Source organism: Mobula birostris, chromosome 30 (genome assembly GCF_030028105.1).
Source record: "Mobula birostris isolate sMobBir1 chromosome 30, sMobBir1.hap1, whole genome shotgun sequence".
Classification (NCBI taxonomy): domain Eukaryota; kingdom Metazoa; phylum Chordata; class Chondrichthyes; order Myliobatiformes; family Myliobatidae; genus Mobula; species Mobula birostris.
Genome location: NC_092399.1, coordinates 31465450 through 31478805, shown reverse-complemented (window position 1 = coordinate 31478805; position 13356 = coordinate 31465450). Strand labels below are relative to the sequence as shown.

The following is a 13356-nucleotide window of genomic DNA, read 5'->3' as shown; positions in this document are numbered from 1 at the left end:
ATACTGACCAACACTAAACTAGGCATGACAGCCTGCCTCAGAGTACTGAAATGTTACGTTTATCCAGTTATGTTATATGGCTCAGAATGTTGGATAATATCTAGTAACATGAGGAAATGAATTGAAGCAGCAGAGATGTGGTTTGTGAGGAGGATGCAAAGAAAATCATGGACGAAACAAATATCAAACGAGGATGTCATGAACAGAGCAAGCATAAAAAGAGAAATAACGTATGAGATCATGAAAAGGCAATGTGACTACATTGGATATGTGATTAGGAAAGAGGAGTTAGAATGCTCGGGAATTATGGGAAAGATTGAAGGGAAGAAAGCAAGAGGAAGACAAAGACAAGTGATGATGGAGACAGCAGCCAGAGAACTGGAAATGAATACCAATGAATTGATTCACTTGACCCGAAACAGGAGAGTGTGGGCCATGGCAGTCAAAGCTCAAACTGGGTACGGCACCTGATGGTGATGATGATGAGTGTCCAAAGCTTCAATGTCCATTCAGGAATTGGATGGCAGAGGGGAAGAAGCTGTTCCTGAATTGCTGAGTGTGTGCCTTCAGGCTTCTGTATCTCCTACCTGATGGCAACTGGGTGCTGGAGGTCTTTAATAATGAACGCTGCCTTTCTGATACACCGCTCCCTAAAGATGTCCTGGGTACTCCAGTCCTGATGGAGGGTCTCGGCCAGAAACGTCAACTATTTACATTTTCCATAGATGCTGCCTGGCCTGCTGAGTTCCTCCAGCATTTTGTGTGTGTTGCTTTGGATTTCCAGCGTCTGCAGATGTTCTTGTGTTGGTGGTTAGCGCAATTGCTTTACAACACCGGTGATCTCTGGTTGTGGTTTGAATCCGGCCATTGTCTGTAAGGAGTTGGTATGTTCTCCCCATGACTGTGTAGGTTTCCTCTGGGTGGTCTGGTTTCCTCCCATATTCCAAAGGCATGCAGTTGGGGTTAGCGAGTTGTGAGCATACTATGCATGACATTGCTTGTGGGCTGCCCCCAGTACATCACAAAGCGATGCCAGCGATGCATTTCACCATGTGTTTCAAGGTATCGATGAACTGTACATGTGACAAATTAAGCCGATCTTTCTTCTAATCTTGATGGGAGAGACCTTCACACTAAGAGGAAGGGAAGCAATCCATTGTTAGATTTTGTGGGGGTTTCAGGGTAGGTGAAGTAATGCCACTGCTGCCAAGTAGCCCCATCAAAAACAACTTGTACGTAAGTAACGATCACAGTGCTGGAGGAACTCAGTAGGTTGAGCAATCGTAGTGGAGGAAAAGGGAACTGCTATTGGTTCAGAACAAAACCCTGCATTCTGACTCATGTAGTTTGAAGAAATGAAAATGTATTTGGAAGCCAAACAGTGGCAAAAGACCAAAAACGGAAAGTGCTGGAAACGCTCATCAGGTCAGAAAGCGTCTGTGGAGGGAGAAACAGTTGGCGTTTTGGGTCGTGGACCCTTCTTCAGAAATGGGATTGGACGTGGATGAGAATGAAGACAAAGGATTGAATTAGAGAAGGTTTTTAAATGCAGTTTCCCAGAAAAGGCAGGGTGTTCTTTAAATGCAGTTTTCCGGGAAAGGCAAAGTGTTCTTTAAATGCATTTTTCTGGGAAAGGCAGGGCGTTTGGAAACATGGAAACTAGTTGCCTGTGGTGAATTATGGAGAAAAGAAAGAAGGGTTACGAAACAGCCCAGACGAAGAATGCTTCAGATAAGATGTTGCAGAGGTAAGGAAGATTGCAACGGAGGGATTTGTAGATAAAGAGAAAAGCCTGGTGTGCTCATGAATGGAAAAGCCTACAAAAAATAGAGGATATAGCCCCATCCATCACAAGAAAAGCCCTCCCCACCATTGAGTCCACCTCCAGGGAGTGCTGCCACAAGAAAGGACCGTCCATCATAGGGCCCCCACCATCCAGACCATGTTCTCTTGTCACTGCTGCCTCCAGGAAGAAGGTGCAGGAGCCTTAGGTCATTGTCACTGCTCTACAACGGTCAGGCTCCAGAACCAGCTTGCAGAACGTCACTCAGCTCCTCAATGAGCTGATTGCACTACCTGTTGGTGCACTTTCAAGGGCTCTACAGCTTAAGTCCTCAGACTTATTTATTTATTCTTGTATTTGCACAATTTGCCTTCTTTTGCACAATTGATTGTCGGACTTTGTGTGTAGCTTTTCATTGATTCTGTTGTGTATCTTTGTTCTAATGTGAACGCCTACAAGAAAACGAATCTCAGGGTAGTACATCATGACATATCCGTACTTTGATAATAAATTTACTTTGAACTTTGAACTCTGAAATTTGAAAACTGTCTGGAGCCAGCAAAGAGTCAGAGGGACCTGACAGAGGGAATGTCTAGGTGTGGGTGCAGGAATGTTGGATAGCTGAGGATGTAATAAGGACATTAAAATGTCAACATTCTAGTGACACTGAAGGTGTGGTGATTCACTGCCAAAGTTTTCAAGGGTTTCCCCTGGGCCTCAGGGTTATTTGAGATGCTGGCGAACAGGGGAACTGGATGTCTCATTGTTGCTGCTGTGGGAGCTCAGGGTGCACGGTGGCCAGCACCTGCTGCCAAAGTTGATCGAAGCATACACCACCCAGGCAACGTGAATTGATGCCATCCATTGAACGCAGCAGCATCACGAGCGGTCTGGAGCTCCACAGCCTGTTCAACACCCGGAAACTTCTCAAGAGCTTCAATGGGACAAAGACACTGAGCCGAAATATGAGACAAAATGGTCTGCGGCTTAGCTGAATGATTGCAATTTTATAGTCTCACGTTTAATTTTGGAAGTAGCTGCAAACACAAGCAAAACACAACAGAAACTCATGCTCATGGGATAGTTTAAAAATTTTAGCATTTCGGGCAGGGAAAGTCCGACAAAAATGGAGGCAAAGGAGACTGCAGGCACTGGAATCTGGAGTAAAAATCAAACTCAAACACGAGGAAGTGGGAGAGTGGCCCATCCCACTTTCAAATCTCTTACTAGCTCTTCTTTCAGTTAGTCCTGACGAAGGGTCTTGGCCCGAAATGTCCCTAGAGATGCTGCCTGGCCGGCTGCGTTCACCAGCAACTTTTATGCGTGTTGCTTAAAAATCAAACTGCAGGGTCTTGGCCCAAACCGCTGACCATTCCTCCCCGCCCCCTCACCCACAGATACTGCTTGATCCACTGAGCAGGTAATTTATGAAGTCATAAACAAAAAGCATTTACTATACGAGAGCTGACGGTAACCTGCCAGGTGAGGGCTGATTTGTAACCTCTCATCATATTCTCAGCTAAGCATCAATTTATGATCATTAACAGGACACAGGGGAAGACGGCTGGTGGGAAGGCTATCTAGATGGAAAAGAGGGACTATTCCCTGAAAACTTAGTGGTCCCTTATGAAGGTACAAGCGCGGTGAGTGTCTTTCTGCCTGTTTTTGTGGAATGCCTGGAAACCTCACTAAAGGCAGTCAAAACTCTTTGGATCAGGAATAAGAATTAGGTTTATTATCACTGTCATACGAGGTGTGATTGATAAGTCTAAGGTAGAAGGAGTCAATTTTAGAAAACCTAGTGCATTTATCTTTCCTACATTTACACACCTAGTCCAGCGGTCGTGGAGCATACGGACCCCTTCTTTGTAGCAGTTGCCATCTTGGACCTCCAGAAAGTGGTCCACAGCAGGGGTGATTGATAAGTTCATGGCCTAAGGTAGAAGGAGATGAGTTATACAGCTCTCATTACATGCACGTGCAGTTCAACTCTTTGAGTGATTGTGCAGAAAACTTGAAGTCAATAACTCATCTCCGTCTACCTTAGGCCACAAACTTATCAATCGCCTCTCGTATATCGAGAAGTTTACTGTTTTTGCAATACAGTACAGCCTCGGCTGGGGCTCGAACTCACGACCTTCAGGTCGCTAGTCCGATGCCTTAACCACTTGGCCACGTGTTGTACAGAAGGCAGGTGCAATGTTAGCATTCATTTTGTGAAGACTAGGACATAAAAGCAAGCTTGTGACGCTGAGGCTATATAAGGCATTGGCCAGACCACACTTGGTGTATTGTGAGTAGTTTTGGACACCTTATCCAAGAGAGGATGTGCTGGCATTGAAGAGTCTCCAGAGGAGGTCCATGAGAATGATCCCAGTAATGAAAGGGTTAACAGCTGAGGAACATTTTCTGGCTCAGGGCCTGTACTCTGGGCTAGAGGTTAGAAGAGTGCAGGGAGAGGGGGTGATCGCATTGAAACCTATCAAATATTGAAAGGCCTAGGTACAGGGACACTCACAACATGCAGCATCTGCAGATTACTTTGTGTTTACTAGGTAGATTGGATGCGGAGAGGATGTTTCCTGTAGTGGGTGAGTCCAGGACGAGAGGAGACAGCCTTAGAATGCATGGACGTCTATTTAGAACAGAGATGAGGAGGATTTTCTTTATCTGGAGGTGGGGAATCTGTGGAATTTGTTACCACAGATGGCTTTGGAGGCCGCCATTGGGTATATTTAAAGGGGAGGTTGATAAATTCTTGATTAGTGAGGGTGTCAAAGGTTAAGGGGAGAAGGCAGGAGAATGGGTTGAGAGAAGAACAAATCAGCCATGCTGGAAAGACAGGGAAGACTTGATGGGCTGAATAGTCTAATTCTGTTCCAATGTCTTATTGTCTATGGTGACCACGTGCACATCAGTTCAACCCCCTCTTCCCATTCTGACATCGATCTGTCAGTCCATGGCCTTCTCCTCGACAAGGGTAAGACAAAACACAAACTAGAACAACAACATGTCATATTCCAATGAGGAAGCTTACGCCCAATGGTATGAATGTTGTGTTTGCCAATTTCACATACCTCAACCTGCCCCATAATCCTTTCCCAGTCCCTTGACTGACATTTCCTGTCTCCACTTGTGGTTCTAGTTGCCCATCACCACCCCTCTGACTCTCTTTCTAAGCTTAACTGCACCCCCGCCAACTTCTCTGGCTCCATCTGCCAAATATCCCTCACCTCACTTGATTTCACCAATCACCTATCTGCCTCTGTCCCCACCCTTCCTCTCTCCCTGCAAAATATCAGTAATATTCCTTCTACACCTTCAGTGGCACCATGAGGGTCCTAACTGAAACTCCGTCCTCCACAGATGCTGCCTGATCTGCAAATTAACTCCTGGACATTTTGGGTAAAATTATGTTTCCCCTTCCTCAAGCCTGCAGTCTGATAAACGACACAAACTAACCTTGCAGCTCCCGTTCCCAGTGCGAGTAGGGGGGGTGGTAAATTAAAACGAAGACCATCAAGCTGAACGAAAAACACATGGATGTTCAAGTCTGAGGTGGCAGATGCTGTGTCTGGAGATCAGAGAACCAGGGCTGGGTGGTGGACATGTGGGACAGGTGGTGTGCCACAGGGATCAGTGCTGGGTCCATTGTTATTTGTCATCTATATCAATGATCTGGATGATAATGTGGTAAATTGGATCATCAAGTTTGCTGATGATACAAAGATTGGAGGTGTAGTAGACAGTGAGGAAGGTTTTCAGAGCCTGCAGAGGGACTTGGACCAGCTGGAAAAATGGGCTGAAAAATGGCAGATGGAATTTAATACTGACAAGTGTGAGGTATTGCACATTGGAAGGACAAACCAAGGTAGAACATGCAGGGTTAATGGTAAGGCACTGAGGAGTGCAGTGGAACAGAGGGATCTGGGAATACAGATACAAACTTCCCCAAAAGTGGCGTCACAGGTAGATAGGGTCGTAAAGAGAGCTTTTGGTACATTGGCCTTTATTAATCAAAGTATTGAGTATAAGAGCTGGAATGTTATGATGAGGTTGTATAAGGCATTGGTGAGGCCGAATCTCGAGTATTGTGTTCAGTTTTGGTCACCAAATTACAGGAAGGATATTAATAAGGTTGAAAGAGTGCAGAGAAGGTTTACAAGAATGTTGCCGGGACTTGAGAAACTCAGTTAACAGAGAAAGGTTGTCATTCCCTGGAGCGTAGAAGAATGAGGGGAGATTTGATAGAGGTATATAAAATTATGATGGGTATAGATAGAGTGAATGCAAGCAGGCTTTTTCCACTGAGGCAAGGGGAGAAAAAACCAGAGGACATGGGTTAAGGGTGAGGGGGGAAAAGTTTAAAGGGAAAATTAGGGGGGGCTTCTTCACACAGAGAGTGGTGGGAGTGTGGAATGAGCTGCCAGACGAGGTGGTAAATGCGGGTTCTTTTTTAACATTTAAGAATAAATTGGACAGATACATGGATGGGAGGTGTGTGGAGGGATATGGTCCGTGTGCAGGTCAGTGAGACTAGGCAGAAAGTGGTTCGGCACAGCCAGGAAGGGCCAAAAGGCCTGTTTCTGTGCTGTAGTTTTCCTATGGTTTCTAGGATAATAATTCCTGTCACCCCAGTAGAAATTTTCCAAGGGGGATAAATGCATATGGACAATACCTGAGAGAGACTATGAGAGAGTGGTGAGAGGGTTTCATGGACCCAAATGGACTGATCTTATCAGTTATTCAGTCTTTGTGCATTTTATATCACAGGAACAAAAGGAACTATCACCAGGAGAGACGATGGTTGCAGAAATCTGTAAGTAAGGACATCTTAATACAAGTCACTTATTTGAGACAGTTACATCAGAACTAACTGCCTGAGATCAGAGCACATGGGTCAATATGTGGAAACTCTAACTTGTATTCACTTCAGTGCTCAGCACTATACACTGTATCTACACTCTCACACAGAACACAGTCCCGTATTGTGTCTACACCCTCATACTGAACGCAGCCCAGTGTCCTGTGTCTACACCCTCACACTGAACACAGCCCTGTGTCCTGTGTTTACACCCTCACACAGAGCACAGTCCTGTCCTGTGTCTACACCCTCATACTGAACACAGCCCAGTGTCCTGTGTCTACACCCTCTCACTGAACACAGTCCTGTCCTGTGTCTACACCCTCACACTGAACACAGCCCTGTGTCCTGTGTTTACACCCTCACACAGAGCACAGTCTTGTCCTGTGTCTACACCCTCATACTGAACACAGTCCTGTCCTGTGTCTACACCCTCACACTGAACACAGCCCTGTGTCCTGTGTTTACACCCTCACACAGAGCACAGTCCTGTCCTGTGTCTACACCCTCATACTGAACACAGCCCAGTGTCCTGTGTCTACACCCTCTCACTGAACACAGTCCTGTCCTGTGTCTACACCCTCACACTGAACACAGCCCTGTGTCCTGTGTTTACACCCTCACACAGAGCACAGTCCTGTCCTGTGTCTACACCCTCATACTGAACACTGTCCTGTCCTGTGTCTACACCCTCACACTGAACACAGCTCTGTGTCCTCTGTCTATACCCTCACACTGAGCACAGTCTTGTGTCCTGTGTTTACACCCTCTCACTGAACACAGTCCTGTCCTGTGTCTACACTCTCACACTGAACACAGTCCTGTGTCCTGTGTCTACACCCTCACACTGAACACTGTCCCATCCTGTGTCTACACCCTCACACTGAACACAGCCCTGTGTCCTGTGTCTACACCCTCACACTGAACACAGTCCCGTCCTGTGTCTACACCCTCATACTGAACACAGCCCAGTGTCCTGTGTCTACACCCTCACACTGAACACAGCCCTGTGTCCTGTGTCTACACCCTCACAGTGAATACAACCCTGTGTCCAGTGTCTGCACTCTCATACTGAACACAGCCCTGTGTCCTGTTGCTACACCCTCTCACTGAACACAGTCCTGTCCTCTGTCTACACCCTCACACTGAGCACAGTCTTGTGTCCTGTGTTTACACCCTCTCACTGAACACAGTCCTGTCCTGTGTCTACACTCTCACACTGAACACTGTCCCATCCTGTGTCTACACCCTCACACTGAACACAGCCCTGTGTCCTGTGACTACACCCTCACACTGAACACAGCCCTGTCATGTGTCCTGTGTCTACACCCTCACAGTGAACACAGCCCTGTGTCCTGTGTCTACACCCACACACCGAACACAACCCTGTGTCCTGTGTCTACACCCTCACACTGAACACAGTCCCGTCCTGTCCCTACACCCTTACACTGAACACAGCCCTGTCCTATGTCTACACCCACACACTGGTTAGACAGCCCAGTGTCCTGTCTCTACGCCCTCACACTGTACACAGCCCTATGTTCCTCTTGTCCTCACCTACCACCCCACCAGCCTCTGCGTCCAGCACATAATCCTCCAAAACTTCCACCATCTCCAACGGGATCCCACCACCAAGCACATCTTCACCCCACCCATCCCTCTTTCTGCTTTCCAAAGGGATCACTCCGTACGTGACTCCCTTGTCCAGCCGTCCCTCCCCACTGATTTCCTTCCTGGTACTTATCCTTGCAAGCAGAACAAGTGCTATCTCCTCCCTCACCACCATCCAGGGCCTTAAACAGTCCTTCCAGGTGAGGCGACACTTCACCTGTGAGTCTGTTGGGGTCATTTATTGTGTTCGGTGCTTCTGGTGTGGCCTCCTGTACATCGGTAAGAATCGATGTAGATTGGAAGACTGCTTCGCTGAGCATCTACGCTCCATGTGCCAGAACAAGTGGGATCTCCCATTTTAATTCCACTTCCACTTCCCATTTCCATTCCCATTCTGATATGTCCATCCATGGCCTCCTCCACTGTCATGATGAGGCCACACTTAGGTTGGAGAAACAGCACCTTATATTCTGTTTGGGCAGCCTCCAACCTGATGGCATGAGCATCGATTTCTCAAACTTCCGGTAATGCCTCCCATCCCCACTCCCCTTTTCCATTTCCTAAACCCTTTTCCCTCTCTCACCTTATCTCATCAATCAACTTCCCAGCTCTTTACTTCACCCCTCCCCTTCCAGATTTCACCCATCACCTGGCGGTTCTCTCTCCCCTCTCCCCCCCTTTTAAAATCTGCTCCTCAGCTTTTTTTCTCCAGTCCTGCCGAAGGGTTTTGGCCCATAACATTGACTGCACTCTTTTTCCACAGATGCTGCCTGGCCTGCTGAGTTCCTCCAGCATTTTGTGTGTGTTGCTCGGATTTCCAGCGTCTGCAGATCTTCTCTTGTTTGTGATTTGACGGCCCTATGTCCCGTGTCTTCACCCACACGCTGAACGCAGCCCCGTGTCAGTGTCTGTACCAACACTCTGTCCTGTGTCTGCCCCAACACAGATTTCAGTAACTCCAAAACGTAAAACTAATCGAAAGAAGAATATGGGGGTCTGGGGATAAAATCTGTCTACTTTGCTTTTTCTTTCTTTCTCTTTAGTGAGGCGCAGGGTTATGACGTGGTGCGGTAATGTTGTACACAGTTCACATACTGTTACATATAACCTGTAATGAATTATTGAAACAAACAAAGATTGCTTACCCAAACAATATTACTCAAATATTACATCATTCCTCCCTGCTTCACTATAAGCTCCAACTTAATATAGAGTACGTCTCAACTATATAGACTGTAGACTATATAATGCAGGTGGACATCTGCTGCATAGTAAATTTTAAATTGTCTCATTCAGGTTTTAATGATTAATTGCTGTGGAGGATTTCTTACTCTTGTGGGCTAACTTCTTTCCTGTCCTGGGGGATCCCTCTTCTTTGCAGGTGAGACTTGTGACTGTGAAACAGTCTCCGGTTCTGGGTCATCCTCTGTGGTGGTTCTAGGAGCCTCTTCTGGGACTGCAGGAGGAGGCTCTGGACACCTTTCCTCTCCAACAATTGACTCTGCTCTTTTCAACTGAGCAGCGTGTCATCTCCTGATGACAGCAGACGTAATCCCCACTGTGCAGGAGTGTGGTCCAGTTCTGTCCTTATTCTTGCCAAGTACCCAATTTTGATTACTTCTGTTATCCCTCACCGGGACTGTTTGTCCAGGAGGGAAACATCGAATCTTCTTCTTTGAGGTGCCTTCAATTTGTCTCAGCAGTTGATCCTGCTGCATATTCCTTCTGAGAATGGGTTTGAGGAGATCCAAGTGTGAACGCAAGGGCCAACCTAGAACAGTGTAGCTGATGAGTTGTCGGTTGTGGGGTGTTCTGCATTGTGGTATACAAGAAGGAAGTTGGCGTACTTTTGGCTCAGTGTCAGAGAAGCGCATTCTGCTGACATTGCTTGCAGTGCATTCTTTGGACTCTGAATAAACCTTTCTGCCAAGGCATTTGTAGCTGGGCAGTACAGAGCAGATGACTGAAACTATTCCGTAGCAAACTGTGGTGCGTTGTATCAGACTGGCTGTGCCGAATGGCAGTCCTTGAGAAGAGGCTTCTGAACACATCAACAGTGTGCGAGGCAGTAATGGAGGCTACTGGGAACACCTCTGGCCACTTTGTAGCTTTATCTACCACTATCAAGATATTTGTGCCCATGAATCGTCTGGCAAAATCCACATGGATCCTCTGCCAGGCAATGCAGGCCATTCCTGGCGAGGGAGAGGCGCTGCTCTTGGCATCTTCTGGATGTGTTGGCATCCCGAAAAGTGCGTGGCAAGCGGCTCGATCAGCTGATCCACCCCAGGCCACCAGACAAAGCTTCGAGCCGATGCTTTCAGTTGACCAAGCCCAGATGGCCCGCACGCAACTCCTCCAACACCTCAACTCTCAGCTTGGATAGTACGGCTCTCAACCCCACAGGAGTCAACCCCCATCAGGCGCAAGTTCACCCCGGTGCTGGCAAAAATTCTGAAACTGGGATTACTGCTGCACATTCCAACCATTTTGTGTTGCCACTCAGACCTGAGGCAGTGTGGGGTCTTTTCTGGTTTCCCTTTGGCCATCTCTGCTGTAATAGGGAGACTTTCAATGGCATTAGGGAGAATACGTTAAGATGAGTGACTCCTTTTGTAAATTTTTCAGGTATTTCCTTTTCTAAGAGTGAACGGGACAACCCATCAGCGTTCCCATGATTAGTTGTCCTCTTGAGTTCGACCTTGTAATTGTGTCCTCCAAGAAACAGAGCCCACCTCTGCATTCGTGCTGCTGCTGTCAGTGGAACACCCTTCTGTGGATTGAAAATGGGCACTAGTGGTTGATGATCAGTAATGGGGGTAAAGTCTCTCCCGCACAAGTACTGGTTGAATCATTTTACACCCCAAATCAGAATCAAGGTCTTTCTATCAATATGTGTGTAATAATTTGCTGCGGTGGTGAGGGAACATGATACAAAGGCTACGGGATGTTCATTTCCTTCACGAATAACTTGTGACATGACTGCACCTATATGATAAGGCGAGGTGTCACAGATAAGCTTCGCTGGATGATGTGGATCATAATGTGTGAGTACAGTGCCTGACATCACCATTTCCTTTACCTTTCGGGAAGCTACCTCACACTGCTTTGTCCATTACCATTTCGTCCTGATCTATGGTAATGTGCTCAAGCGGTGAAGCACAGTAGCCAGGTTTGTAGTAATTGACAAATCCTGAAAAGGACCACAACAGGGACATGTCCTTTGGCCTTGGGGCATCCACCACTGCTTGAATTTTCTCAGCACACTTGTGTAATTCTTGTGCATCAATGGGGTGACCACAGTAAGTGATGCTTGGGTACAAGAACAACAGGAGTTCTGCCGATGCTGGAAATTCAAGCAACACACATCAAAGTTGCTGGTGAACACAGCAGGCCAGGCAGCATCTCTAGGAAGAGGTACAGTCGACGTTTCGGGCCGAGACCCTTCGTCAGGCCTTCAGTTAGCCCTGACGAAGGGTCTCGGCCCGAAACGTCGACAGTACCTCTTCCTAGAGATGCTGCCTGTCCTGCTGCGTTCACCAGCAACTTGATGTGTGTTGCTTGGGTACAAGAATTCACATTTGCTGCATTGTGCACTGAGCCCATAATCTTCTAATGTTTTTAACACTCCCTTGAGCTTTTGGAGATCTTCTTGTCATCCTTACCTGAATAATGATGTCATCCAGCTAACACTGAGTGCCTGGGCAACCTTGCAGCACCTGGTCCATACTTTTCTGCCAGAGTGCAGGTGCAGATGCTACTCCAAAAATAAGACTATTATAGCAATAAAGCCCTTTCTAAGTGTTTGTGGTGAGAAACACTTTTGACTCTTCTTCCAGCTCCATCTATAGGTATGCCTCAGTTAAGTTCTCTTTGCTGAAGTATTACCCTCCAGCAAGGTTTGTAAAGACATCCTCTATCCCAAGCAGAGGGTATTGACCAACTTTCAGTACTGGGATTGTGGTGACCTTATGATCACCACAAATCCTGACGGACCCATTCTTCTTGGCTACTGGAACCACGGGCGTTGCCCCTGGGCTCCACTCAACATTGGAAAGAATTCCTTCAGCCTACAAGAGATCTAGCTCACTGGCTACTTTATCACAGCTGGTGTAAGGAATCGGATGGGCTTTGTAAAACATTGGTGTGGCAATTTCATGTAATACTATTTTGCCGTTAATATGTTTGAGTTTTCCAATGCCATCCTTGAATGTTGCTGTGGCATTATTCAGTACCTTTCTTAGTTCACTTTCAGTTGGCTCTATTGCAGTGGATGTAGCATGCTGGACGGATCGCCAGTCAAACTGCAGTTGCCACAGTCAATCACAATTCAACAATGATTACTCTCCCGTTTTTAGCACATAAAAGCCAAATGTGACTTGCTGGTTGTTGTATTTCACTGTTACAAATGTCGTTCCCACAGAAGCGATCTTTTCTCCAGTGTAAGTTCTTAGTTGGATATCTGCAGGCTTCAGTTCAGCATATTTGAAATGCCGTTCAAACTCATTTTGTGGAATGACTGAAACAACCAAGCTAGTGTCCAATTCCATTTTAATTAATTTGCCATTTACTCTGGTGTAAGCCATATTGCTTGCCTATTGTTAGTTTTCACATTTTAAATCTCAAGGCTACTCAGTCCAGTTCCACTCTCATCATTATCAGATTTTTCAATATCATGCAGGTTAGTGCTCTTTTTTGAAACTGTGTTCACTTTTTATCTTTTTCTTTTCCCTGTACAGTCTATTTATGTTTGTCTGCCTGACATGCTCTTTGTATGTGTCCTACTTTATTGTATTTTCTGCAAGTTTCACCTTTAAACTTGCCTTGGTCTAGTGTATGTGAGCCACTGCCACAAGGGGAACAAATTTTGTTTGGCCAGCAGGTGTTGTTTATATGTTGCAATTTTGTTCACACTCACTTTCATTGCCAACTGCAACTCAGTTGTGTCTCTAGCTGCAGTTTCCATTGATACAGCTGTTTCAACTGCTCTTTTAAATGCAATTTGTGCTTCAGTTAGGAGTCATTTTTGAATGCTTTCTTGTAAGATTCCACAACCTAAATGATATCTCAGTGCATCATTGAGCCCATAACTGAACTG

At 46.3% G+C, this 13356-nt stretch overlaps 1 protein-coding gene across 2 annotated transcripts in view; it reads left to right on the top strand.

Annotated features, from left to right (window-relative positions):
* The window catches only part of sh3d21 (SH3 domain containing 21), a 121287-nt gene that overhangs the window by 37625 nt on the left and 70306 nt on the right, over positions 1-13356 (top strand). For both annotated transcript variants that reach the window (XM_072247098.1, XM_072247097.1), the window contains exons 7-8: positions 3331-3426; positions 6557-6602. In XM_072247098.1, coding sequence (XP_072103199.1) covers positions 3331-3426; positions 6557-6602 — 142 coding nt within the window. The remainder of the gene's footprint in view (positions 1-3330; positions 3427-6556; positions 6603-13356) is intronic.